Source organism: Colius striatus, chromosome 14 (assembly GCF_028858725.1).
Source record: "Colius striatus isolate bColStr4 chromosome 14, bColStr4.1.hap1, whole genome shotgun sequence".
NCBI classification, from domain to species: Eukaryota; Metazoa; Chordata; class Aves; order Coliiformes; family Coliidae; genus Colius; species Colius striatus.
Genome location: NC_084772.1, coordinates 1,790,068 through 1,817,307, shown reverse-complemented (window position 1 = coordinate 1,817,307; position 27,240 = coordinate 1,790,068). Strand labels below are relative to the sequence as shown.

Sequence of the window (27,240 nt, the reverse complement as noted above, 5' to 3'; positions counted from 1 at the left end):
TGTAACCCCCCTATCAGCACCCCATCTCCCCTGTAACCCCCCCATCAGTGCTCCATCTCCCCTCTAACCTCCTGGCAACTCTCCATCTCCCCTGTAACCTCTCCTCAGCGCTCCATCTCCCTTGTAACCCTCCATCAGTCCCCTATTAGCTATAATCCCCCTATCAGCATCCCATCTCCCCTGTAACCTCCCATCAGCACTCCATCTCCCCTGTAATCCCCTATCAGTGCTCCATCTCCCCTGTTATCCCTCAATCAGTACTGTATCTCACCTCTAACCCCCTATGGGTGCTCCATCTCCCCTGTAACCCCCCCCATCACTGCTCCATCTCCCCTCTAACCCCCTATCAGCTCTCCATCTCCCCTCTATCCCCCATCAGCCCCCTATCTCCCCTGTAACCCCCCATCATCTCTCCATCTCCCCTGTAACCCCCCCCTCCATCAGCGCTCGATCCGCCCCTCAATCCGTCCCCCCCAGCCCCGGCCTGGCCCCATTGTTCTCCCGCCCCCCCCTCCCCGTTCCCGTTCCCGTGGCCGGCCCCGTCTCCTCCCCTCGGGCCCCGGCTCGGGGAGGGTCCGGCCGTGGGGGCCGTGCCCGCGCCGCCGCTGCGCCGCCCCGCGCCCCTGGCCCCGGCTCGGGCTCCGCTGCCGCTCGCCGCCGCCGCCCCGCCACGCCCCGGGATGAAGGTGCTCCGGCACAAGATCGAGCTGCTGACAGGTACGGCCCGGGTGTGCGGGGGGTGGGGGGATGGGAGGAGCCGGGGCATGGTGATGGGGGGTGGAAAAAGAGGCTTCAGCCCCTGCTGGAGTGACGGAGGTGGTGGCCCCGCTCCCCGCAACGCGCTGCTGCGGGCAGCGGTGCCGGTGGGGCTGCGGGGTGCGATGCCTGGGGAGCTGCCAGGGCTGCGGCGGGGGGTGCTGGGGGGTCCTGAGTCCGCAGCTTCCAGGCGCGAGGGTCTGCCAAGCAACAGCCGGGGGGCAATGGGTCGCGGTGGGGCTGCCGGGGCTGCCTGCGACGTCTGCTCCTCCGCCCGCCTGGGTGCCCCGGGGCTGGGGCTGGGGAGAAGGCTGCTCTTAGCAACAAGCGTTGCGAGACAGCCCGTACCCCCCCCCGAGCCCCTGTGCACCCCCTCCCCGCCACTGCCACCCCCCGCGCCCGTGTCGGTGGCCCCGGAGCTGCCGGCCTGCCCGCTCCTGCGCTCTGCAGCCGGGGCACCCCGTCAGGCTGCTTCGGGGGGGCTGCTGGGGCGCTGGCCCGTGGCTCCCCCCATCCCCCACCGGCGGCAAAGCGAGCTGGGGGTGTTCATCCCGCAGCGGTGCCGGGGGGTGGCCCGGGACGGGTGGCGTTGGGTCCCGGCTCTGGGGACGGGAGCGGGCTGCAGGTCCCTTTCCTCCCTCCCTCTGCCCACCCCACGGTGCCCGGCGCGAACGGCTCCTCGTTGGCTCGGGCTTTGGCTCCGCGCTTGCTGCGTTGCCCCGAGCCTCCGGCGGTGCCAGGGCAGGATGGGTGCTCAGCGGGGAGACTCCCGTGAAGGTGGTGCGCGGTGCGAGGGACCCCCTGCACCCAACCACACACGCTGCCCGCCGTTAAACCCTTCCCACGGCCTCGTCACCGTGCTTAGAACGATGGGGACGGCGGATTGCCTCGCCGGGAGCAGCGGCTCCTCCCGTGGGGCATCCCCGGGGAACGACAAGCCGACGTGGCTGTTTCCATCCGTCTGTGCAGCTCCAGGGCCCCGGCGGGGCAGAACGGCAGCCCCTGCCACAGCCCGCTGCCCCCCAGGGTCTGGCACTGATGTGGGGTGAGCGGAGGGGCGCGTCCCAGCCGTGCCCGGTGGCACGGGTTGTGCTGGAGGTGATGTCCCGGGGATGGGTGCTGGGGAGCACTGGGGCGAGCGGGAGCACAGACGGGTTGTGCTGGGGGTGATGTCCCGGGGATGGGTGCTGGGGAGCACTGGGGCGAGCGGGAGCACAGACGGGTTGTGCTGGGGGTGACGTCCCGGGGATGGGTGCTGGGGAGCACTGGGGCGAGCGGGAGCACAGACGGGTTGTGCTGGGGGTGACGTCCCGGGGATGGGTGCTGGGGAGCACTGGGGCGAGCTGGAGCACAGACGGGTTGTGCTGGGGGTGACGTCCCGGGGATGGGTGCTGGGGAGCACTGGGGCGAGCGGGAGCACAGACGGGTTGTGCTGGGGGTGACGTCCCAGGGATGGGTGCTGGGGAGCACTGGGGCGAGCTGGAGCACAGACGGGTTGTGCTGGGGGTGACGTCCCGGGGATGGGTGCTGGGGAGCACTGGGGCGAGCGGGAGCAGAGACGGGTTGTGCTGGAGGTGATGTCCCGGGGATGGGTGCTGGGGAGCACTGGGGCGAGCGGGAGCAGAGACGGGTTGTGCTGGGGGTGACGTCCCGGGGATGGGTGCTGGGGAGCACTGGGGCGAGCGGGAGCAGAGACGGGTTGTGCTGGAGGTGATGTCCCGGGGATGGGTGCTGGGGAGCACTGGGGCGAGCGGGAGCAGAGACGGGTTGTGCTGGGGGTGATGTCCCGGGGATGGGTGCTGGGGAGCACTGGGGCGAGCTGGAGCACAGACGGGTTGTGCTGGGGGTGATGTCCCGGGGATGGGTGCTGGGGAGCACTGGGGCGAGCGGGAGCACAGACGGGTTGTGCTGGAGGTGATGTCCCGGGGATGGGTGCTGGGGAGCACTGGGGCGAGCGGGAGCACAGACGGGTTGTGCTGGGGGTGATGTCCCGGGGATGGGTGCTGGGGAGCACTGGGGCGAGCGGGAGCACAGACGGGTTGTGCTGGGGGTGATGTCCCGGGGATGGGTGCTGGGGAGCACTGGGGCGAGCGGGAGCACAGACGGGTTGTGCTGGGGGTGACGTCCCGGGGATGGGTGCTGGGGAGCACTGGGGCGAGCTGGAGGGAACAGGGCTTGTCGGCAGCCACCATCTCCTTGGCGTGCCACGGGAGCCAAGTCGTTCTGGCGAGGAGCCTCAGAGCTGTGGCTTCCTCAGCAGCTCTCCGCAGTGCCCCGGCCAGGCTGGGTGACAGTGCCCACAGCCTCACGGCCACGCTGGGCACCCGTGGGGTGTCCCGGGGGGCTGAGCATCCTCGGGGAGCCAGCAGCGTGGCTGGGACCCCCGTTGCCCGCACGCTCCCGCGCCCCTGGGACGTACCCAGCTCCCCTCGGTGTGCGCTCAGCACCATTTTGGGTGCCCGTGCAGCCCGTGCTGTGGACGTTTGGTTGGCACAGGGCTCTGCCACGTCCCTCATGAGGCAGCTTTTCCCCCCACCGCGACACCAAGGTCACGGGGCTCTCTCCTGGCTCGGCCACCCTCCCTCCCACATGAGCCGGAGGCTCTAATTAATGCAGGCGGTCACTCAGCCGGGTGCCGTCGCGGGCGGTGCGGGACGCTGCTGCTCTCTCCCGGACCCGGCTGCGGGTGAGGCTGCTTTTAACCCCGGTACCGTGCCCCGGGGGGTCGCGGGGCCGCCGGCTCCGACGGCCGCATCCCCTGGGCCGTGCTGGGGGGCTGCGGGCGGGGGCCGCTCCGTTTGCCGGGACCTGCGTGGCCTCGGAGGGGCTGTGGCACCGTCCCCACGGGGGTTCGCGTGGCCCTGGCGGGACCCTCCGGGCAGGGCTGAGGCGGAGACCCCCGGCGCCGGGCGCTTCGGGGACTCCGGGAGGCTCCGAGGGGCCGTTTGTCCGTCGGAGCGGTTGCGGGAGCGCGGTGCGGTGGCTGCGGGGTGCAGCCAGGTGGCAGCGCCGGCTCGTGTTCCGCACGCAGGAGCCGCCCGGAGATGCGGGAGCCGGCTCTGGAGAGGAGTTGTGTGACCAGCTCCCGCGTCCCCGCGGGCTTGGCGGTGCGTGCCCTCTCCGCATCGCCCGCCCGCGCTGGTGCAGGTTGGAAGACGGGCAAAAGCCGGCGCGGGCTCGGCTGAGCAGGACCCAGCGCTGCCCCACAGAGTGGCCAGTGGAAGGGGGGCTGGGACCAGTGCTGGCCCCTCCGGAGCAGCAGCTTCCCCAAGGGTTTGGCCTCGGGGAAGGGATGGAAACGGCAGATGCCTGAGCTCAGATAATCCCCTGGCACCGGGACTTGCCAGTTTACCCCCCCCAATGTGTTTTGTCCCCCGTGTCGCTCACGTCTGTGGTGTTCTGTGTGCATCCCCTTGCTCCCCTCTGCTTTCTAAGCTGGGCTCGTGCCTGGGGGTGTGTTTGGGGAGGCTGGAGCTGGGGCAGGTACAAAGTCCCGGTGCCCATCCAGTCTCACACCTCTGCTGGGTGCTGGCTTCAGGGAGTCTGTCCCTGTGAGCCCTGGGGCTGCTCAGCACCTGCTTCTCAGGCAAGGAGAAGAGTTTGGCAGTAAAAGCTTCACATCTGGCTTTCTCCCATCGTTCCAAGACAAACTTCAGAGTCTCTGCTCCGCTGCTGCCTGGAAGCTCCTCCTGCCCCAGCACAGCTGAGGAACATCTCCCCTGGCTCTGGCTTGCAGGGAGATCTCCCTCTGTCCCACCCATGTCTGCCTGCAGCCTAAAACCAGCCCAAATGCTGGACTCTCTCCCTCTGACTGATGCTGGAAGCTGAGGTGGGAACTGGGATGTTCTTACCCTGAGCTGAGTGTGGCCAGCACGGACAAGTTGGTCTCCCAGTTTGCCTAAGACCATGCACAGGGCATAGGTCTGTCTGTCTTTAACTGGGAGAACTGGCCCTGAGTGGGAGCTGGGAGCCAGGAGCTGAGCTCTTCCAAGCAGTGCCTGCCCCGTGCCTCCTCCCAGCTCCCAGCAGAGGGGCTCCCTGGGCAAGGCCAAATAACCAAGTCCCTAGGATAGATGTGTGGAGTGAAGCTGGTTGTGGTCCCGTCCCTGTGGGCAGGGACACCCAGGGGGGCTCAGCTGAGGCTGGGCTGAAGGAAACCCAGGCAGGTGGGTCCCCCCAGGTGCTGAGAGGTCCCTCACCCTGAGCAGGGCTGCTGCTGCAGGAGATGACCATGGCAGGGCTGCATGAGCTGCGCTTCACCGAGGAGAAGCCGCTGCTGCGGGGTCAGGAGCCCGAGCTGGTGAGTCTGGTGCCACAGCTGGCTCCAGCACCTGAGCATGGGCTGTCTAAGGGGGCTGTGCTGCTGAGGGGTGTCTGAGGGGGCTGTGCTGCTGAGGGGTGTCTGAGGGGGCTGTTGGGGGGCTGTGCTGCTGGGGGCTGTCTGAGGGGGCTGTGCTGCTGTGAGTGTATCTGAGGGGGCTGTGCTGCTGGGGGCTGTCTGAGGGGGCTGTGCTGCTGGGGGCTGTCTGAGAGGGCTGTTGGGGGGCTGTGCTGCTGGGGGCTGTCTGAGGGGGCTGTGCTGCTGAGGGGTGTCTGAGGGGGCTGTTGGGGGGCTGTGCTGCTGGGGGCTGTCTGAGGGGGCTGTGCTGCTGGGGGCTGTCTGAGGGGGCTGCTGGGGGGCTGCCTGAGGGGGCTGTGCTGATGTGAGTGTATCTGAGGGGGCTGTGCTGCTGTGAGTGTATCTGAGGGGGCTGTGCTACTAGGGGCTGTCTGAGGAGGCTGTGCTGCTGAGGGGTGTCTGAGGGGGTTTGTGCTGCTGGGGGGGGGTTAGTGTTGCTGTGGGATGTGTATGGTGCTACAGAGTGTGTGTGTGTTGCTGTGGGGGTGTGTGTTGCTGTAGGATATGTGTGTGTGTTGCTGTGGGGGGTGTGTGTTGCTGTGGGGTGTGTATGGTGCTGTAAAGGGTGTATGTGTGTGCTGTGGGGGGTGTGTGTGTTGCTGTGCAGGGTGTGTGTTGCTGTAGGGGATGTGTGTGTGTTGCTTTGGGGTGTGTGTTGCTGTAGGATATGTGTGTGTGTTGCTGTAGGATATGTGTGTGTGTTGCTGTGGTGTGTATGTGTTGCTGTGGGACGTGTGTTGCTGTGGGATGTGTGTGTTGCTGTAGGGGGTGTGTGTGTTGCTGTAGGGGGTGTGTGTTGCTGTAGAGAGTGTGTGTGTTGCTGTGGTGTGTATGTGTTGCTGCAGGGAGTGTGTGTGTTGCTGTAGAGTGGATGTGTTGCTGTAGGGTGTTTGTGTTGCTGTGGTGTATGTGTTGCTGTAGGGTGTGTGTGTTGCTGTGGGGTGTGTGTGTTGCTGTAGGGAGTGTGTGTGTTGCTGTAGGGTGTGTGTGTGTTGCTGTAGGGAGTGTGTGTGTTGCTGTGGGGTGTGTGTGTTGCTGTAGGGAGTGTGTGTGTTGCTGTAGGGGTTGTGTGTGTCGCTGTAAAGGGTGTATGTGTGTGCTGTGGTGTATGTGTTGCTGTAGGGTGTGTGTGTTGCTGTGGGGTGTGTGTGTTGCTGTAGGGTGTGTGTGTGTGTTGCTGTAGGGGGTGTGTGTGTTGCTGTAGGGGTTGTGTGTGTCGCTGTAAAGGGTGTATGTGTGTGCTGTGGTGTGTATGTGTGTTGCTGTAGGGTGTGTGTGTTGCTGTGGCGGGGGTTGTGTTGCTGTAGGGAGTGTGTGTGTTGCTGTGGGACGTGTGTGTTGCTGTAGGGGGTGTGTGTGTTGCTGTAGGGGGTGTGTGTTGCTGTAGAGACTGTGTGTGTTGCTGTGGTGTGTATGTGTTGCTGTAGGGAGTGTGTGTGTTGCTGCAGGGAGTGTGTGTGTTGCTGTAGAGTGGGTGTGTTGCTGTAGGGTGTGTGTGTTGCTGTGGTGTATGTGTTGCTGTAGGGAGTGTGTGTGTTGCTGTGGGATGTGTGTGTTGCTGTAGGGAGTGTGTGTGTTGCTGTGGGGTGTGTGTGTTGCTGTAGGGGTTGTGTGTGTTGCTGTAAAGGGTGTATGTGTGTGCTGTGGTGTGTATGTGTGTTGCTGTAGAATGTGTGTGTTGCTGTAGGGTGTGTGTGTTACTGTGGGGAGTGTGTGTGTTGCTGTAGGGTGTGTGTGTTGCTGTAGAGTGTGTGTGTTGCTGTAGGGGGTGTGTGTGTTGCTGTGGGGTGTGTGTGTTGCTGTAGGGGGTGTGTGTGTTGCTGTGGGGTGTGTGTGTTGCTGTGGGTGTGTGTGTGTTGCTGTGGGGTGTGTGTTGCTGTGGGGTGTGTGTTGCTGTAGAGTGTGTGTGTTGCTGTAGGGGATGTGTGTGTGTTGCTGTGGGGTGTGTGTGCTGCTGTGGGGTGTGTGTGTATTGCTGTGGGGTGTGTGTGTTGCTGTAGGGTGTGTGTGTTGCTGTAGGGAGTGTGTGTGTTGCTGCAGGGAGTGTGTGTGTTGCTGTAGAGTGGGTGTGTTGCTGTAGGATGTGTGTGTTGCTGTGGTGTATGTGTTGCTGTAGGGAGTGTGTGTGTTGCTGTGGGGTGTGTGTGTTGCTGTGGGGTGTGTGTATTGCTGTGGGGTGTGTGTGTTGCTGTAGAGTGTGTGTGTTGCTGTGGGGTGTGTGTGTATTGCTGTGGGGTGTGTGTGTTACTGTGGGGAGTGTGTGTGTTGCTGTAGGGTGTGTGTGTTGCTGTAGAGTGTGTGTGTTGCTATAGGGGGTGTGTGTGTTGCTGTGGGGTGTGTGTGTTGCTGTGGGTGTGTGTGTGTTGCTGTGGGGTGTGTGTTGCTGTAGAGTGTGTGTGTTGCTGTAGAGTGTGTGTGTTGCTGTAGGGGATGTGTGTGTGTTGCTGTGGGGTGTGTGTGTTGCTGTGGGGTGTGTGTTGCTGTAGAGTGTGTGTGTTGCTGTAGGGGATGTGTGTGTGTTGCTGTGGGTGTGTGTGTGTTGCTGTGGGGTGTGTGTGTTGCTGTAGAGTGTGTGTGCTGCCGTGCTGGTGTTGGCCACAATGTGTGTGGCACTCTGCTGACAGCCTGTGTGTGGCTGGGCTTGGGCTGTGTTTGGGTGAGGTGTTGGGGGATGTGTGTGTGAAGGTGTTGCTCACACATGCTCATGCAGCCTGTGGCTGTGCACACATGGGGTGCTACATGCACAGGGCTTTGGGGGGTGTGTGGATGTTGTGCCCCCTGCAGCCAGCTCTGCCTCTGGGGGCTGCTGCTGCCATCCCAGGGGTCTGGGTGAGAGGAGGCAGCGTGGGAGGGACATGCATCAGGGGGATGTCTGTGTCCCTAACCACTCCTTCTCCTCACAGGAGCACTCAGATGTCTTCCTCTCCACTGCAGACACAGACTGGAAGGTAGGACAAGCCCCCCACCCTTGGGTCCTATCAAGAGGGCTGTGGGGTGCTGAGCAGCCCCAGGGCTGTTGCTGGGGACACAGTGCCTGGTGTTGCTGTGGGCATGGAGCTGCAGGTCCATCACTGTCCCCAGCAGGAGGGGCCCAGGGGAGGCTGCCAGACACGGTCTGTGCTGGCTCTGGGATGTGGCTGGTGGGTTCTTGGCCACAGGCCTGAAACAAAACTGCTCTAAACCAGGCAATTTCTCCTGAGGAGGGCCAAGCTGCTTTCCCAGCCCCTCTGTTATTGCCATGGCAATGGTTTCCCAGGCACTGGCAGCTCCCTGCTTACATAAGGATATTTGAAAGCCTCTTTCTCTTTTGGAGGGCTGGGTCATTGCCATCCCCCCTATACCACCCACCTCTGCCAGAGAGCAGGGCTCCTCTGCCCCCTGCCTGGCACCTGCCTGCCCTGTGCCTCTGCTGAGGCTGAGAGGAAACTGCCTCACGCTGGAGGCACTGAAGTGAGGGTGAGGGATGCAAAGAGGGAGCTGGCAGTGCCAAGCTGCCCAGAGCTCCCAGTAGCACCAGTATGGCCCTTGATCAGCTGTTCAAGAGCAAGAGCCCTCCCAGGACAGTCTGTGCTGACAGTAGTTCAGGGACAGGCCCACAGAGACACTGAGCTGTGTCCCCAGCAGTGCCCCTGTGGACTGGGTCAGATGGCAAGTTCTATATCTATGGGCCTGTGTGCCCTTGGTACCTGAAGAAATGACTGGGGACTGGTCAAGGTGGCTTTTCCCAAACCAGCCAGGCCCTGTATCCTTTTGGTTCTCCCCCAAGAGCCTCAGGGTGGGAATGGGATGGGCTTCCCTGTCCGTGCCAGGGTAAACCCCTCCTTCCACCCTCCCAGCACTTTGCACCTTGCCCTTCCTTGGGAAGATCTTACCCCATTTTCTGTGCTCACCTCCTTGGGATCATTCAGTCCAGCCCCCAGCTTAACTCTGTGCTGTCCCTTTGCTCCTCCCCAGAGCCAGTCTCTGCTCCCTTGCCAAGATGCTGAGACATCCCAGATCTGTGACGCCCCCCCTCCCACTGCTGCTGTCAGCCAAAGCCCTTGGGGCTGCTGGCATAAGCCAGGGAGCAGAGGGGCAGGTGCCTCAGCCCTGGCACCTGGGCACCCTGGCCTGGCTGTAGGTCTGGGCCACTGGCCAAGGGGGTGGCAGTGCCATTTGCTGCCATGCAAGTGAAGTCAGCCTCACTCAGCCCTCCCCCCTCCCTGCTGCCCTTTTACATTCATGCCTTACTCCACCTCAGCTTTCCCACTCCACTCTCTCCCCTCTGCCACATTCTGCCTTTCTGTTCTCATGCTCATGCCTGTCTGCATCTCCTGCTCTTTCCCAGAGGCTGTGGCTGCTCTTTGGCTCCACAGGCAGTGGGGCTGAGGAGAGCAGAAGTGGCAGCTGGACCTGCAAGGAACTTTGTACCTGTGCCAGGAACCACCCAGGAGCTGGGACCCCTCACCTCAGCCAGGGCCCTTTGATAGCAGAGGTGCCTCTCTAGGCTTGGTCTGAGCTCCTGGGGGGACAGAGCAGTGCTGGGGAAAGGCTGTTTGGTGGAGGCAACGTGGGTGCCATCCCTCTGCCTGCCTGTCCCTTCTCCCACATCTCTGGGTGGTCAGGGAAAGGGCTTTCCCCAGGTAAGAGTGGCTCAGCCCTTTTTAGACATCAGGAACAAGCTGAGGACACAGCCATGGAGGGAGTGCATGTGCTGCTGATGGCAGCTGGACACCCTCTGCCTGTGGCTGTGGTGTGTGCCAGGGCATGGGAGAAGCAAGCTGTGGAGAGCTGCCAGGGTGAGAATCAGAGAATCACACAATCAGTTGGGTTGTTAAAGCCCCTGAAGCTGCTGCAGTGCCAGCCCTGCCCTCACCCTGCCCAGCCCAGCACTGACCCACAGCCCTCAGCACCTCAGCTCCAGGGCTTTGGGATCCCTCCAGGGCTGGGCACTCCCCCAGCTCCCTGGGCAGCCTGGCACAGGGGCTCACACCCCTCTCAGGGAAACAGTTCTGCCCCAGCTCCAACCTCAACCTCCCCTGGGGCTACTTGAGGCCATTTCTTCCTCTTCTATCATTCATTCCTGGGGAGCAGATCCTGACCCCCAACTCCCTGCAGCCCCCTGTCAGGGAGCTGTAGAGTGAGATGCAGTTGTAGAGAGGATGGTGCAGAGGTGCAGGTACAGAGCACCCCTGGAGTGGGCAGGGAGGCTGGAGGGTCCCCACTGGATGCTGCCCTGATCTGGCACTGGCACGTGGTTGTCCAGCCCCCTTGAGCAAGTGCTGGAGGGACCCTGGGACTCTGTCTCCATCCACAGTTGCCCAGCTCTGTGCTGTGAGCTGCTCGAGTGGGCTGTGCCAAGGCTGGGCAGGGGCGAGCAGGGTGCAGGAGGATGGCACCCAGAGCCTGCCTGGGGGTTTGGGGGTGTGGTGGCATGAGGCTGTTCATGGGTGAGAGCTGCAGGCAGACAGACTCACCCTCTCCAGCACAGGGCTAGCAAGGTGCTGAGGGGCTGGAACATGTGTGTGAGGAGGAAAGGCTGCAGCCCTGGGGCTGTTGAGCCTGGGGAAGAGAAGCCTGAGCTCAGGGGCACCTCAGCAATGCTGAGAAATGCCTCAAGGGTGGGTGTCAGGAGGATGGGGATGGGCTTTGCTCTGTGGTGCCCAGGGACAGGACAAGGGGTGATGGACACAGGCTGCAACACAAACAGTTTCCCTGGCCCAGGAGGAGCAAGTGCTTTGGTGCTGAGGTGAGGGAGCCCTGGCCCAGGCTGCCCAGGGAGGGTGTGGAGGCTCCTGCTCAGGAGGTTTCCAACCCCAGCTGGACACGTTGCTGTGCCCCCTGAGCCAGGGGAAGCTGCTGGAGCAGGGGCTGGGGCTGCAGCAGCTCTGCAGGGCCCTCCCAGCCCCCACCACGCTGGGCTTCTGGGATTCTGTGATTATTTGGGAGCAGAGGCTGACCCCTGCCCACAGGCGAGGGCAGTGTCGTGCTTTTGCCCGAGCCCTGTGTGTCTGTGTTGGTTTGTGTGTGGGGCATCACCCGTGTGCTGAACACGCCTGCTGCAGCCTCCTGCCGTGTGTCTGGCGTGTCCGTGGGTGATGCATCCTCCCCGCTGATGTGCGTTGCTGCTGCGGGCTCGGGCGTGATCCTGCGCGTTGGCGGGGGCCGGAGCCCCGCGTGTGCGTGTGCGGGGAGCGCGGGGGAGCATCGGTGGGCTCTTGCCCCGAGAGAGAAGCCGAAGCGGGTTCCGCACGGTGCCAGACGGGTTGTTTGGGGGCTTTTTTTCCCTTCATAAACAAGAGTATTTGGGGCCAATTGGAGCGTGAATAATTCGCAGGGCAGCCAATGGCCGAGCGCCGGTCCCAGCGCAGCCCGGCTCCGCAATGGGAAGGGAGAGGGAGGGCTTAGCGCAGGGCTGCGGCTCCGCTATAAACCCGGGCGAGGGGCTGAGCCGGCGCAGAGCTTCGCTTCGCCTCAGCCCTCCGCACCGGGACCCTGCCCGCGCATCCCCCCGCGCCCGGCCGCACCATGCCCGAGTGCTGGGATGGGGTAGGTACCGCCGCTGCCCCCTCGCCGCCCTCCCAGCACACGGCCTTTAGCCCCCCTCAGCCCCGCTCACCCCGACGGCCCCGGCGTGGGGGGACACCGCTGCCGGGGAGCCCTTGGCCCCTTCCATCCCTCCATCCCTCCATCCCTCCATCCTTCCATCCCTCCATCCTTCCATCCTTCCATCCCTCCATCCCTCCATCCCTCCATCCTTCCATCCTTCCATCCTTCCATCCCTCCATCCCTTCATCCTTCCATCCTTCCATCCTTCCATCCCTCCATCCCTCCATCCCTCCATCCCTTCATCCCTCCATCCCTCCATCCCTCCATCCTTCCATCCCTCCATCCCTTCATCCTTCCATCCCCTCCATCCTTCCATCCCTCCCCCGCTCCTGGCCGCGGATCCCGCAGCCGCATCCCCGCCGTGCTGCGGCTTTGGGGTCGCGTTGTCCTTGAGCGTGTCCTCCCCGAGCCCGGCCGAGATGCTGCGCGGGGCGCGGGCGGTGGGCGCGCTGCCCCTTCCCACCCCGCAGCCCCACACGGACACGGGCTCTTGCTGTGTTAAAGCAGCCCCTGGGATGCTCTGCGGCCACGGCAGCTGCCAAAGGCTGGTGGCTGTGAGGGAGGGGATGCGGGGGCGAGGGAGGTGGGAGCACTGCAGCGGCGAGCCCCGGGCAGGGCTGGGGTGTCTGGGGCACCCATGGGTGCTGCGAGCCTTGTGCCTGTCCTCGCTGGGGCTGTCGGTGCCCCCCGCATCCCCCCGCAGCCTCTCCCCGCGGCGAGCATCCCTGCGGCAAAGGGCAGGGCTGTGGCTCCCGGCTGCTGCAGAGGCTGCGCCGCGGGCAGCGATGTGCGGGGCGAGGGGGCGGCGATGGAGCTGCTGGGGAAGGAGCCACCACCTTGGGCGTGGGATTGTGGTGGGGGTGGGATTGCAGGGTGAGCTGCTGAGGCTGTGATGGAGATGGCAAGGAGACGGCTCCGTGCCCAGGATCGGACCACACGGATGTCTCCTGCTCGGTGACCTTGGGTTGAGCCCTTCCCCTTGCCTCAGTTTCCCCATCGGTTGTGGTGGGAGGAGGTTCCCAACTCGTTGCCCCCTGGGGACTGGAGGGGTGTGTGTGGAGGAGGTTGGGGTGCCCTTGGGGAGCTGAGTGTTGTCTGCACAGAGCCCTTGAGCTGCCCTGGGGCACTGTGTCCCCCTGAGGACAGCAGCTCTCGGTGAGGGGGGGCACTGCAGTGAGGAGCTCCTGTGCTCAGCTAGTTCCTCCCACCCAAGACCCGTGTCCTTCAGAGTCCTTGGTGGTGTATAACCCATGGAAGCATTGTCTGTAACCCATGGAAGCATCCATGTCCCCTGCCACCAGCCCAGCCCTGGGCTTCCAGCACCCCCAGTGAGGTGAGGACTGTGCTGGTTGGGCTCCCTGCCAGCATCACCATTCCCTGCCTGGTGCTGCTCCTGCACCCACCAGATCCCAGCTTCAAGGTCACTGCCAGTGGGCTGGCTGGCAGGCATGGGCATCTGGAGGGGACCCCTGGTCCCTCATGCCCAGGTGATGCCATGGGCAGCCCTTGGGCTTGCAGCCTCACTTTGCCTTGCAGGCTGGGCATGATGGCTGTGAAGGTGAGGCTGACAGGGAAACTGAGGCACGGGGCAGCCCTGGTCCCTGTAAGGGGGCACAGCCACTTCAGACTGAGGGATTGCAAAGCTCCTTTAGCTGTCACTTGGGGATCTGGCTGCAGCATTGCCTGGGCTGGTGTCCAGGCTCTGACCTCTGCCTGTTTGTGCCTGGCACAGCGGATCCCGGCCAACTGGGTCATCCTGTCATCCCCCACTGTCACCAAACCTCCCTCAGACTCAGCCCGTCAAAGATCTCCTGACCCATCCTGTGGGCCATCTGCCCTGTCCCAGGATCTTCCTCTCCCAAGCCCTCTTGGGTCATCCCATCCTATCCCAAACCTCTATCCCTTGATCCCACCCTGGGATCCCATTCCATAACACAGCTGCCCTATCCCAAGTCCTCCCTTCCCTCCCCTGGGGAGCTGGTGGAGGCTGGGAACGTTTCTCTGTCATTTGTCCTCATTTTGCCACCACTGGGATGCCCAGAGCTGGATCCTTCTTTGCCTGAGGATGGCTGCTCCTCTTTCCCTTGTGCTCCCGTGAGCCACAGCTGTCCGGGGAAGCAGCACCAAGGGGCAGGATGGCAGGGCAGAGGGCAATGGCTTCGGGCAGGAGGACATCACTCCATCTCTCCTCTTCCTCCCAGGAACATGACATTGAGACCCCCTACGGGCTGCTGCACGTGGTGATCCGGGGCTCACCCAAGGGCAACCGCCCGGCCATCCTCACCTACCATGACGTGGGGCTCAACCGTGAGTGCTGCGCCCTGGGGCTGCTGGGGTGTTGGCCAAAGCCCCTGCTTCAGCTCCCCTGGAGGGTCCCCAGGCTGTTTTGGGTCTCCTCAGGCTTCTTTGGGTCTCCCCGGGCTGTTTTGGGCCACCTCAGGCTTCTTTGGGTCTCCTCATGGTGCTTTGGGTTTCCACAGGCTGCTTTGGGTCTCCCCAGGCTTCTTTGGGTCTCCCCAGGCTTCTTTGGGTCTCTCCAAGCTGCTTTGGGTCTCCCCAGGCTTCTTTGGGTCTCCCCAGGCTGTTTTGGGTCTCCCCAGGCTGTTTTGGGTCTCTCCAAGCTGCTTTGGGTCTCCCCAGGCTTCTTTGGGTCTCCCCAGGCTGTTTTGGCTCTCTCCAAGCTGCCTGGGTCTCCCCAGGCTTTTTTGGCTCTCTCCAAGCTGCCTGGGTCTCCCCAGGCTTTTTTGGCTCTCTCCAAGCTGCTCTGGGTCTCCCGAGGCTGCTCTGGGTCTCCCCAGGCTTCTTTGGGTCTCCCCAGGCTGCTTTGGGTCTCCCCAGGCTGCTTTGGGTCTCCCCAGGCTGTTTTGGGTCTCCCCAGGCTGCTCTGGGTCTCCCCAAGCTTCTTTGGGTCTCCCCAGGCTGCTTTGGGTCTCCCCAGGCTGTTTTGGGTCTCCCCAGGCTGTTTTGGGTCTCCTCAGGCATTTGAAAGCAGCAGGAGGATTTGGATGCTCAGCCAAACCCGAGGCCTGGGCCAGCAGCAGGCAGCAGTGCTTGCCCACCCCAGTGCTGGCTGTTTGCCCACCCCTGCCAGGCAGGGAGGGCGGTGGGGGGATGTTGGCTCAGTCCCCACCACTACCACTGTCCCTTTGGCATTCAGAGCATGGACCTGGCTGGCAGCAGGGGCTGGAGGAGACTGGAAGAGCAGGGAAGGAGGGACCCTGAGCGGGGCTCTGGGTGTGCCACGGCCCGTGGCTGAGCCGGGCTGCCCTGGCAGCACAGCTGAGTCACTGCTACGTGAGCTGCCTCCCCACCACAGCAGCTTCCCCATGGCCAGGGATGTGGCACAGTGGTGGTGGTGATGGACCTGCTTCACCCCCATGGTTTGGGAGGGGTGTCCTGGCACTGGGGCCACGGGGCAGGGACCCCTCCGAGCCCTGGCAGTGGCCGTGTCCTGCTGCATCACCCTGACACTGGGGCTGTGTCTCTGATTCAAGAAGAGACATTTGCAGCTGTTTTTCAAATCCCATGTTGGTTTGAGTCCTGTCTGGGGATTTTGGCTAGTGCTGGCAATCCCCTGGGCTGCCAGACCCACAGCTCTGGGCTTCACACATCCCACACTCCCATCCCTCCAAGCTGCCGAGACTCACCCCAAAGCCCTCACCCTGTCACTCAGGTTTAGTGGTGGGCTTGGCAGTGTCAGGGAAGTGGTTGGACTCGATGATCTTAAAGGTCTTTCCCAACCAAAATGATTCTGTGACCCTCCCAGCTGTGCCCATCCAAGCCCAGCCCTGCCAACAGCGGCAGGGATGCAGCAGCCTGGCTGCAGTGGGGACGAGGAGCCTGGAGGGAAGGGGGCAGCAGGGTGGCACAAAAAGCACAGCAACCCCTCTCCATGCACATGGGCTCTGATCCTACCTGCCCTTTGACAGACAAGCTTTGCTTCAACACCTTCTTCAACTACGAGGACATGCAGGAGATCACGAAGCACTTTGTGGTGTGTCACGTGGATGCGCCGGGGCAGCAGAACGGGGCCTCGCAGTTCCCTCAGGGGTACGTGGGGGCTGTGTGCCCACAGCAGGGCTGGCAGGGCTGTCCCCAGCCTGCCCACAGCAGGGCTGGCAGGGCTGTCCCCAGCCTGCCCACTGCCTCGTCCCTCCCTGGGCAGTCTGGTCCTCTGAACCATGGCAAAGCCTGTGGCTGCTGGCTGGCCCGGGGCGGGCATGGGGGTGGTTTGTGGCGTTTCCCTGCCCCTTCCCCAGGCTGCCCACTCTGCATAACCAGTGTCCCGTGCCTCCCTGTGCCACAGGTACCAGTACCCATCCATGGACCAGCTGGCTGCCATGTTACCCAGCGTGGTGCAGCATTTCGGGTGAGTCAGCCTCTGCCCCACGGCCAGCCGAGGGGGCCGGGCAGGGACGTGGGTAAGGGGCAAAGATTTGGGGCTGGGGGAGTTGTCCCTGTCAGCTGGCACCCTGCATGTCTTCCTGTGCCCCGTGCTGTGGGTGCAGGGGTGCACCCTGCCCCTGTCTGCACCTCTCTGCTTTCGCCAGGTTCAAGTACGTGATCGGGATCGGTGTTGGCGCGGGAGCCTACGTGCTGGCCAAGTTTGCGGTGAGCCTGGCGCTGGCACGGGCTGGCCCATGCCCACTGCCAGCCTGGGGCACGGGGAGGAGCAAGAGCTGATAGCCCTGGGAGGGCTGTGCCTGTGCAAAGGCTCCTGGGGGGCTGAGGGGGGCTTGGGCTGGCAGGTTCGCCACAGGGCTCCCCTCGCCCCCAGCATGGAGCCACGGCAGCGGTGCTGGGGGCCTGGGCTGCACCCCCCTTCCTGCTCAGCATCATCCCTCTCACCACAGCTCATCTTCCCTGACCTGGTGGAAGGGCTGGTCCTCATGAACATCGACCCCAACGGCAAAGGCTGGATCGACTGGGCAGCAGCCAAGGTGGGCATGGCCTGGGCTCACCGTGGCAAGCTGGGCCAGGAGCCATGGCACCGCCATAACGCCCCGTCTCCCTCCTTCCCCAGCTCTCTGGCCTCACCAGCACGCTGCCAGACACTGTTCTCTCCCACCTCTTCAGCCAGGTAAGGGCTGTGCCAACCCCCTGTGTGCCCAGAGCCCAGCTGGGCCGCCTGAGCTGGGCTGTGCCTTGCCCTGCCCGCTGGGTGCCAGCAGAGCCGCTGCCTTGCCCCGGGATGGCTTCACCCAGCCCTGTGCATCCCTCCTGCCCGGCCCAGGGCTCGGCCACTGGTGCCTGCATCCTGCCTGGGTGCCCAGCAGCATCCCCCTGCGCTGGCCAGCATGCCACAGGCAGCCCTGGGCGAGTGGGGCAGCTCCAGGGCACCCAGCAGTGCCCACCCTCCTCACCTCCATCCCCTGCTGGCACAGGAGGAGCTGATGAACAACACGGAGCTGGTGCAGAGCTACCGGCAGCAGATCGGCAGCGTGGTGAACCAGTTCAACCTCCAGCTCTTCCTCAACATGTACAACAGGTGAGCAGCCAGGCAGCCCTGCCCTGTGCCAGCCTGAGGGGCTGCTGCTGGGGGTCCCAAGGGCACTGTGGGGCCCCTGGCTCTGCAGGGTGCTGCCATCACCCCCCAGCGCAGGCAGAGCTGGGGCTGGGCTGTGGTGTGGGGGTGGTGGCATCTGTCATGTCCCAGAGCCCCTGGATGTGGGGGCACTTCCCACAGTCTCCTCCTGAGCTGGGTGCTGGCACAGGCCTGGGGAAGGGGGTAGAGCTGCTGTCCTGTGTCTGCAGGGGGCTGGGAGCTGTGGTGCTGTGCTGGGGGCTGCACCCTGGTGCTGCCCTGGAGAAGGGGCTGGAGCACAAGGGGCTGGGGAGGGGCTGAGGGAATGGGGGTGTTGAGCCTGGAGAAGAGGAGGCTGAGGGGAGACAGGAGCCCTCTCTGACACTCCCTGACAGGAGGCTGCAGGGAGCTGGGGGTCAGGATCTGCTCCCCAGTAATGAGAGGACAAGAGGAAAGGGGCTCAGGTTGCCCCAGGGGAGGTTGAGGCTGGAGCTGAGGCAGAACTGTTTCCCTGAGAGGGGTGTCAGCCCCTGTGCCCGGCTGCCCAGGGAGCTGGGGGAGTGCCCATCCCTGGAGGGGTCCCAAAGGCATGGAGCTGAGGTGCTGAGGGCTGTGGGTCAGTGCTGGGCTGGGCAGGGTGAGGCCAGGGCTGGCACTGCAGCAGCTTCAGGGGCTTTGCCAACCCAAACAAGCCTCTGATTCTCTGACTCCATCCCGTGGGCTTTGCTTGGCCATGGCACAAGTGGCCACAGGTTCCTCCCCTCACAAGGTGTCAGTGGCCCTGTGTCTGGGCTCTGCTTCCCAGAGCTGGCAGTGCCTCAGCTCCCACACTGGCCATTGGCAGTGGCACCTGCCCATGGGCTCACTCTGGCCCCTCTTTCTCCTCCCTCAGCCGCAGAGACCTGGACATCAACCGGCCTGGGACTGTGCCCAACGCCAAGACGCTGCGGTAAGCGTCAGGCTGGCGTGGCAGGGGGGTGCCAGGGGAGCAGAGCCCACCCTGGGCAAACCCAGGGGAGCAGAGCCCACCCTGGGCAAGGCCTGACTGTGCTGTGCCTCCTCTCCCTTCCAGCTGCCCCGTGATGCTGGTGGTGGGGGACAACGCGCCGGCAGAGGAGGGGGTGGTGAGTGCTGGGGGGTGGGCACCACCCTGGGCCCCTGTGTGGGCACACTTGTGTTTGCTGCCTGTTCTGACACGTGTGTGAGCTCCTTGTGCAAACCTGCCTGCTCCTGTGGGCACGTGTGGAACACCCACAGCTGGAAGACCTCCTCCTCTTCCTCATGCAGCCAGGCTGTGCACATGGGGGTGTGTGGGGGCACGGGCACGCTCCCTGCTCGGGCACACACACCCCAGCAGCTGCTGGCACGGGCCTGTGCTGACACACAGCCACGTGGTTGCCCACCCTTGCACAATTGGCCACGGGTACTGTGCAGGTGGCCACGTGCAGCCCCTCCACTCCACCAGCACCCCCCCACACCTACCTCTATGCATGTGCACGTGGGCACACACTTGTGTGCTTGTACACGTGTGTGTGTGCCACACAGGCTGCCTCAGCAGCCTCCCTCCCCTCCTCTTCCAGCCCCTATCCTTGCCCAGACACTGCCTGGCAGGAGGAAGGTACCTGCTGTCCCATGGCAAGGGGCTCAGGGCTCGCCTGGCTGGGGTGGGATGTGCCAGCTGGGGTGCCATGGGCCAGGGCAGGACCCGTGAGCAACTTCTGCCAGGCTCAGGCTACCCCAGGGGGCTAAAATCATCCCTCTCACTCACAGGTGGAGTGCAACTCCAAGCTGGATCCCACCAACACCACCTTCCTGAAGGTAGGCAGGGACAGCTGGAGGTCCCTCTGCCCATGAAGTGCCCTGGTGCCCTCTGCCCCGGGGCTGCAGGGTGTCCCCACTCCAGGTCTGTCCTGGGGAGGGGGAGCAGGGTGACCCCAGTGGGTGCAGGGACAAGGTGGGTGGCAAAGGCACCCTCCCAGACTGAGCAGGACCTTCTCTCTGCAGATGGCTGACTCCGGTGGGCTGCCCCAGGTCACGCAGGTGAGCCCCCACCACTGCCCCCAGTGACCTGGGTATACTGGGCCCTGAGAAGTGCACTGGGGGAGCCATGCACGACTCAGGGCTGAGCAGGGATCAGCCCACTGGTGCTGCCCACCTCAGTGCACTCTCTCCCCACAGCCTGGCAAGCTGACCGAGGCCTTCAAGTACTTCCTGCAAGGAATGGGCTACAGTGAGTGCTGGGGCTGGGCACGGGGCTGGCACGTGTGTGTATGTGTGTGTGTGTGTGCCAGGGGCGCCCTGGCACTCCTGCCACCACATGTGGCTGTCCCAGTAGAGAGCTGTGGGGTCATGTGCATGGGTAGATGGGGTCTGTCTGTGTGCTCAGAGGGCTCTGTGTGTGCAGGGGCTCTGTGTATGTGTGTGTGCACACTCCTGTGTGTGTGTGTGGGCATGACTGGTGCACACACAGGCTGAGCCCACGTGCACAAGTCCTTGTGTGTGGTGTGTCTGTGGTGTGTGTGTGTGTGTGTGCGCGCAGGTGTGTGAGAGTCCTTGCACATACATGTGTGTGTGGCAGGTCCATGTGCACACGTGTGTGTGCAAGTGTGTGAGGGGCTGTGCATACACGTGTGTGTTGGCAGGTCCATGTGCACACATGTGTCTCTGTGTATGTGTGTGTGTGTGCAGGGGCTGTGTACATACATGTGTGTGGCAGGTCCATGTGCACATGTGTGTGTGAGGGCCTGTGCACACACATGTGTGTGGCAGGTCCTGTTACACATGTATATGCAGGTGTGAGGGGCTGTGCACACGTGTGGCAGGTCCATGTGCACACATGTGTCTCTGTGTGTGCAGTTGTGAGAGGCTGTGCACACACATGTGTGTTGGTAGGTCCATGTGCACATGTGTGTCTCTGTGTGTGCAGTTGTGAGAGGCTGTGCACACACGTGTATGTTGGCAGCTCCATGTGCATACATGTGTGTGACAGGTCCATGTGCACACATGTGTCTGTGTGTGCAGGTGTGAGGGGCTGTGCAGATGTGTGTACAGCAGGTCCATGTGCACACGTGTGTGTGTGAGGGGATGTGCAGACACATGTGTGTGGCAAGTCCATGTGCACACATGTCTCTGTGTGTGTGTGTGGCAGATCCATATGCACACATATGTCTGTGTGTGTGGCAGGTCCATGTGCACACGTGTGTGTGTGTGTAGGTGTGTGAGGGGCTGTGTACACGTGTGTGGCAAGTCCATGTGCACACGTGTGTGCAGTGTGTGCATTCCTGTGTGTGCACATGCGTGAAGGTCTACGCACACAAACCTGTGTTGGCAGGTGCAGGTGCCTATGCCCACGTGTCTGTGTGTGTGCCCACATGCAAGTCTCTGTGTGTGCCTACATGTCTGTGTGTGTGCCCACGTGTCTGTGTGTGTGCCCACATGTCTGTGTGTATGCCCACATACAGGTCTGTGTGTGTGCCCACGCGTCTGTGTGTGTGCCCACATGCAGGTCTGTGTGTGTGCCCACGTGTCTGTGTGTGTGCCCACATGCAGGTCTGTGTGTGTGCCCACGTGTCTGTGTGTGTGCCCACATGCAGGTCTGTGTGTGTGCCCATGTCTGTGTGTGTGCCCACATACAGGTCTGTGTGTGTGCCCATGTCTGTGTGTGTGCCCACATACAGGTCTGTGTGTGTGCCCACGCGTCTGTGTGTGTGCCCACATGCAGGTCTGTGTGTGTGCCCACATGTCTGTGTGTGTGCCCATATGCAGGTCTGTGTGTGTGCCCATGTCTGTGTGTGTGCCCACATACAGGTCTGTGTGTGTGCCCATGTCTGTGTGTGTGCCCACGCGTCTGTGTGTGTGCCCACATGCAGGTCTGTGTGTGTGCCCACGTGTCTGTGTGTGTGCCCACATGCAGGTCTGTGTGTGTGCCCATGTCTGTGTGTGTGCCCACATACAGGTCTGTGTGTGTGCCCATGTCTGTGTGTGTGCCCACATACAGGTCTGTGTGTGTGCCCACGTGTCTGTGTGTGTGCCCACATGCAGGTCTGTGTGTGTGCCCATGTCTGTGTGTGTGCCCACATACAGGTCTGTGTGTGTGCCCATGTCTGTGTGTATGCCCACATACAGGTCTGTGTGTGTGCCCACATACAGGTCTGTGTGTGTGCCCACGTGTCTGTGTGTGTGCCCATATGCAGGTCTGTGTGTGTGCCCATGTCTGTGTGTGTGCCCACATACAGGTCTGTGTGTGTGCCCATGTCTGTGTGTGTGCCCACGCGTCTGTGTGTGTGCCCACGTGTCTGTGTGTGTGCCCACATACAGGTCTGTGTGTGTGCCCATGTCTGTGTGTGTGCCCACGCGTCTGTGTGTGTGCCCATATGCAGGTCTGTGTGTGTGCCCATGTCTGTGTGTATGCCCACATACAGGTCTGTGTGTGTGCCCACGCGTCTGTGTGTGTGCCCACGTGTCTGTGTGTGTGCCCACATACAGGTCTGTGTGTGTGCCCATGTCTGTGTGTGTGCCCACGCGTCTGTGTGTGTGCCCACATGCAGGTCTGTGTGTGTGCCCACGTGTCTGTGTGTGTGCCCACATGCAGGTCTGTGTGTGTGCCCACGTGTCTGTGTGTGTGCCCACATGCAGGTCTGTGTGTGTGCCCATGTCTGTGTGTGTGCCCACATACAGGTCTGTGTGTGTGCCCATGTCTGTGTGTGTGCCCACATACAGGTCTGTGTGTGTGCCCACGCGTCTGTGTGTGTGCCCACATGCAGGTCTGTGTGTGTGCCCACATGTCTGTGTGTGTGCCCATATGCAGGTCTGTGTGTGTGCCCATGTCTGTGTGTGTGCCCACATACAGGTCTGTGTGTGTGCCCATGTCTGTGTGTGTGCCCACGCGTCTGTGTGTGTGCCCACATGCAGGTCTGTGTGTGTGCCCACGTGTCTGTGTGTGTGCCCACATGCAGGTCTGTGTGTGTGCCCATGTCTGTGTGTGTGCCCACATACAGGTCTGTGTGTGTGCCCATGTCTGTGTGTGTGCCCACATACAGGTCTGTGTGTGTGCCCACGTGTCTGTGTGTGTGCCCACATGCAGGTCTGTGTGTGTGCCCATGTCTGTGTGTGTGCCCACATACAGGTCTGTGTGTGTGCCCATGTCTGTGTGTATGCCCACATACAGGTCTGTGTGTGTGCCCACGCGTCTGTGTGTGTGCCCACATGCAGGTCTGTGTGTGTGCCCACATGTCTGTGTGTGTGCCCATATGCAGGTCTGTGTGTGTGCCCATGTCTGTGTGTGTGCCCACATACAGGTCTGTGTGTGTGCCCATGTCTGTGTGTGTGCCCACGCGTCTGTGTGTGTGCCCACGTGTCTGTGTGTGTGCCCACATACAGGTCTGTGTGTGTGCCCATGTCTGTGTGTGTGCCCACGCGTCTGTGTGTGTGCCCATATGCAGGTCTGTGTGTGTGCCCATGTCTGTGTGTATGCCCACATACAGGTCTGTGTGTGTGCCCACGCGTCTGTGTGTGTGCCCACATGCAGGTCTGTGTGTGTGCCCACGTGTCTGTGTGTGTGCCCACATGCAGGTCTGTGTGTGTGCCCATGTCTGTGTGTGTGCCCACATACAGGTCTGTGTGTGTGCCCATGTCTGTGTGTGTGCCCACGCGTCTGTGTGTATGCCCACATACAGGTCTGTGTGTGTGCCCACGCGTCTGTGTGTGTGCCCACATGCAGGTCTGTGTGTGTGCCCATGTCTGTGTGTGTGCCCACATGCAGGTCTCTGTGTGTGCCCATGTGTCTGTGTGTGTGCCCACATGCAGGTCTGTGTGTGTGTGCCCATATCTCTGTGTGTGTGCCCACATGCAGGTCTGTGTGTGTGTGCCCATATCTCTGTGTGTGTGCCCACGTGTCTGTGTGTGCCCACATGCAGGTCTGTGTGTGTGCCCACATGCAGGTCTCTGTGTGTGCCCACATGCAGGTCTGTGTGTGTGCCCATGTGTCTGTGTGTGCCCACATGCAGGTCTGTGTGTGTGCCCATGTGTCTGTGTGTGCACCCATGCAGGTCTGTGTGTGTGCCCATGTCTGTGTGTGTGCCCACATGCAGGTCTGTGTGTGTGCCCACGTGTCTGTGTGTGTGCCCACATGCAGGTCTGTGTGTGTGCACCCATGCAGGTCTGTGTGTGTGCCCACGTGTCTGTGTGTGTGCCCACATGCAGGTCTGTGTGTGTGCCCACGTGTCTGTGTGTGTGCACCCATGGGGCTGGGTGGGGGGCACTCGCGGTCCCATGGCGTGGCCGGCACAGCTGACGCTCTCTCTCTGCCCCTGCCCCGCTCCCGTGCCACCCAGTCACGCACCTGAAGGACCGGCGGCTGAGCGGAGGCGCAGGTACCGCTCGGTGCTGCTTGGCCCGTGCCCGCTGCTGCATGGTGCCCGCCTGGCCTCTGCCCTGGCGCTGCCCAGGCCCCTCTGGCCGCAGCCTGGGTGCGGGCCTGGCCCTCCCCAGCCAGGTGCCCTCTGCCTCGCTCCGCTTCGCCCACCACAGCACCCTGAGCCAGGCCCAGGGGGCTGCGAAATGGCCTCCAGACAGGTCCCCTTGGCGCGGGCACAGACGTGGCGGCGTGCTCGCCGTGCCCTCATGCTGGGCCGGCAGCCCTGCCTGCTGGGCACCCTGCCTGCAGCAGGGCATCCCCATCCCTGCCCTCCCTGGGGAGCCAGGAGAGCTGTGTCAGGGGCTGTGCCCGGCCTGCAGCCCGCCCCATGCCCCATGCTCGCGCTGCCAGCGCCCCGCATGCCGCACGGCTTGGCGCCCAGCGGGGAGGGAGCGGGTGCCAGGCGGCGGTTCAGAGCCCCACGGCCTCGCCCGTGCCCCCTCTGTGCCCCGTGCAGTGCCGTCCGCCAGCATGACGCGCCTGGCGCGCTCCCGCACCGCCTCGCTCACCAGCGCCGGCTCCCTGGACGGCGCCCGCCCGCGCGCCTGCACCCGCTCCGACAGCGGCGAGCCCGTGGGCCACATCAACCACACCATGGAGGTGTCGTGCTGAGGCCCCGCGCCCGCCCGCTCCGCAGCCGCCTGCCGTCCGTCAGCGTCCCGCCAGCACCCCCCCTGCCCCGGGGACGTCGCTCCTCTGGGGTCGATCCGTCGTTGCCGTTGGCCTCCAGCCCTTGGTGTGGTGCCTGAGGAGGAGAGGGGCTTCGCTTCGCCGGCCCCGGCCCCGCAGCGCCCGCCAGGCCCTCGCCCTCCCCGCCTCGGCCCTTGCTGGGAGGGTGGGCACCAGGATGGGGGCACGGGGACGGGATGGGGGGCTGGGGCAGGAGAGCATGTGGAGAGGACACCAGAGGTAGGTTGGGCCCCAGAGGTCAACTGACACACAGCCACAGAAGGAGGAAGGGGACGGGGAGAGGCGCTCGCTGGGGTGTCACTGGGCCCGTCCCGGCCATGCAGCTCCCGTCTGTCCCCACCGGCCCTCCCCGAATCGCCCAGCACACCCAGAGCCAGCTGAGCACCGTGACATGCGGCACCCCAACCCATCCCCCGGCCCTGGCCACGCAACCCCTGGGCAGGGGGAGAGGGCTCAGCCCCACTCTGGGGCAGGAGGCTGGCACGGGGGTCCCCCTGCCTGTGCCCGTGCCCTCGCCTCTGGGGACGCTCCCCGGATCCCTTGTTGCAAGAAGGACAATCACCATCTGCCACCAGAAATGGCAGCAGGGCCGAGGGGACCCTCCCAGCCCCTGCCACACCGGCCATGCCACTCCCAGCTCTTGAGGCCGCGGGCTCTGCGGACTTCACGTGGCAAACGCCCCCTCCCCAGTTTTGTCACCACAGCGGAGCCATTAGCAATAAGATGAGGCCCCTCCCCAACCCCCACAGTGCCAGGGAGCTCTCTACCCCGCAGGGTATGGCCCCACCATGGCCCCCCAAACCCACCCCCGGCGTCTGGCCTGCTCCCTGAGGGGGTGTCTGGCCAGGGCTTGGCTCCCCATGGGCCACAGGGCCCCATCGGGCCACCAGCTCAGGGTGGGTCCAGCCCCGTGCTCGGCACTGCAAGTTGAGGCCCCACGGAACCCCACCAGTGGCCCCTCAGCCTCTGCTGCTGGCCACAGCCCACCCCAGGGGCAGCACAGCTCAGCTCCTCCTGCACCCTGGGGCAGGGACCCCCAGCTCAGCTCCTCCTGCACCCTGGGGGAGAGACCCCCCAGCTCAGCTCCTCCTGCACCCTGGGGAAGAGACCCCCATCTCAGCTCCTCCTGCACCCTGGGGAGGGATCCTCAGCTCAGCTCCTCCTGCACCCTGGAGCAGGGACCCCCCAGCTCAGCTCCTCCTGCACCCTGGAGCAGGGACCCCCCAGCTCAGCTCCTCCTGCACCCTGGAGCAGGGACCCCCCAGCTCAGCTCCTCCTGCACCCTGGGGCAGGGACCCCCCAGCTCAGCTCCTCCTGCACCCTGGGGCAGGGACCCCCCAGCTCAGTTCCTCCTGCACCCTGGGGCAGGGACCCCCAGCTCAGCTCCTCCTGCACCTCCTGCTCCTCCTGCACCCTGGGGGAGAGACCCCCCAGCTCAGCTCCTCCTGCACCCTGGGGCAGGGACCCCCCAGCTGCAGCGATGGGTGCTCAGGCTCTGCAGGGAACCCGAGCAGGATCCTGTACAGGACCCGCTGGGTGCCACGGTCCTGGCGAGCAGTGTGCTGGAAGCAGGTCCCATCAGCCCTCCAAAAGCATTCACCCCAGCCCCCATCCCTTCTCCCCAGCTGGGCACACAGGGCTCTCAGTGGGTACACAAGGGGGTTTGGCCCTGGGACCTGTGGCCCCTCTCCCATCGAACGACCACCCCACAACACCCGTGTCCCCGCCTGTCCCTCCCGTGTTCTGCCGTGTGCTTCCTTCTCGGCGTGACCGACAGCTGCGTAGCTCCCTCTCACTGTAGATACCGCTGGGACCTCGTGTTCTCAGCCTGCCCTTCCTCATGAGACTATAAAGACAGCTGGATGCTGGATCTGTATGTATGAAGGTGTGTCCAGTCCCTCACCTCGAGCTCAGTGCCGCTCGCATCCCAGACCCGCGGTGCCGGGAGCTGCTCAGGCTGTGCCCAGCGGCACTTCCTCACCTCGCTGCTGTTGGCTGGGTTTGGGTTTTCCCTGATGGTTTGGGTGGTTCTTTTGGTGGCCAGTCCTTTAGTCCCTTTCTCCCTGGTCCCAGTGGGATTTGGTGTGTTCCCCTGTGTGAGCTCCCCCCGGTTCTGGCGTGACGGCGTCGTGGCCGCGGCACTCACCAATGTGTAACCTGGATCTAACTCACCTGCTGCTGTAGAGAGGATTTCCTGTGCTGGATTAAAACTAAAGACAAAACCCAACAGACTAATAAAGATGTGAAGAAGCTGCTGTGCTCTTTTCAGGGTGCTGCAGGGAAAGGGCGCTGAGCCCATGCTGCCATGCCTGCAAATGTCTGACAGGGAGGACACAGGGGACAGCTCGGCCACAACCCCACCAGGAGCTGCAGCTACAGGGGGACTGGGCTGCTTTGGCTTCAGGGCAACTGGTGACCTTATCAATGCTGATAAATACCTGAAGGGCAGCTGTTGAGAGGAGGGGTTTTGTTCTGTGGTGCCCAGGGACAGGACAAGGGGCAATGGACATCAGCTGGAACACAGCAAGCTCCAATTAAACATAAGGAGAAGCTATTTCACAGTTGAGGTGAGGGAGCCCTGGCCCAGGCTGCCCAGGGAGGGTGTGGAGGCTCCTGCTCAGGAGGTTTCCAACCCCAGCTGGACATGTCCCTGTGCCCCCTGAGCCAGGGGAAGCTGCTGGAGCAGGGGCTGGGGCTGCAGCAGCTCTGCAGGGCCCTCCCAGCCCCACCATGGTGGGATTTTGTGGAAAAGCAGGGAACTTGGTGCTGGGAAGCAAGAGAAGGCTCCTGTCTGAGCAGGATGGTGGATGCCACCCAGCCTGAGAAAGGAAAGAGCTCAGGGAGCACAGGAGGCATCTTCCCTCTTCT

General features: G+C 63.4%; 1 protein-coding gene across 4 annotated transcripts; it reads left to right on the top strand.

The window, feature by feature from the left end:
• The first annotated feature begins 672 nt into the window (after positions 1-672).
• Positions 673-26,599, top strand: NDRG4 (NDRG family member 4). Of its 4 annotated transcripts, XM_062007316.1 has the most exons (17): positions 673-717; positions 4,965-5,056; positions 8,059-8,103; positions 13,945-14,050; positions 15,673-15,793; positions 16,050-16,112; positions 16,294-16,354; positions 16,597-16,683; positions 16,767-16,823; positions 17,128-17,231; positions 18,160-18,216; positions 18,340-18,391; positions 19,038-19,085; positions 19,272-19,307; positions 19,446-19,497; positions 23,600-23,638; positions 24,140-26,599. In XM_062007316.1, the coding sequence occupies exons 1-17, from the start codon at positions 681-683 to the stop codon at positions 24,292-24,294; spliced, it is 1,212 nt and encodes a 403-aa protein (XP_061863300.1). In that variant the 5' UTR covers positions 673-680; the 3' UTR covers positions 24,295-26,599. The 4 variants fall into 4 exon arrangements, with proteins under 4 accessions (XP_061863300.1, XP_061863302.1, XP_061863303.1 ...); XM_062007318.1 differs by lacking the exon at positions 23,600-23,638; XM_062007319.1 differs by lacking the exons at positions 673-717; positions 4,965-5,056; positions 8,059-8,103 and adding an exon at positions 11,616-11,683.
• The last annotated feature ends 641 nt before the right edge of the window (positions 26,600-27,240 follow it).

Excerpts from the sequence above, each read along its gene's own strand:
- NDRG4 (XM_062007316.1), top strand. The coding sequence starts at position 681 with ATGAAGGTGCTCCGGCACAAGATCGAGCTGCTGACAG. Across the intron at positions 8,104-13,944 it reads CTGCAGACACAGACTGGAAG|GAACATGACATTGAGACCCC; the intron begins GTAGGACAAGCC and ends TCTTCCTCCCAG. Across the intron at positions 17,232-18,159 it reads TTCCTCAACATGTACAACAG|CCGCAGAGACCTGGACATCA; the intron begins GTGAGCAGCCAG and ends CTCCTCCCTCAG.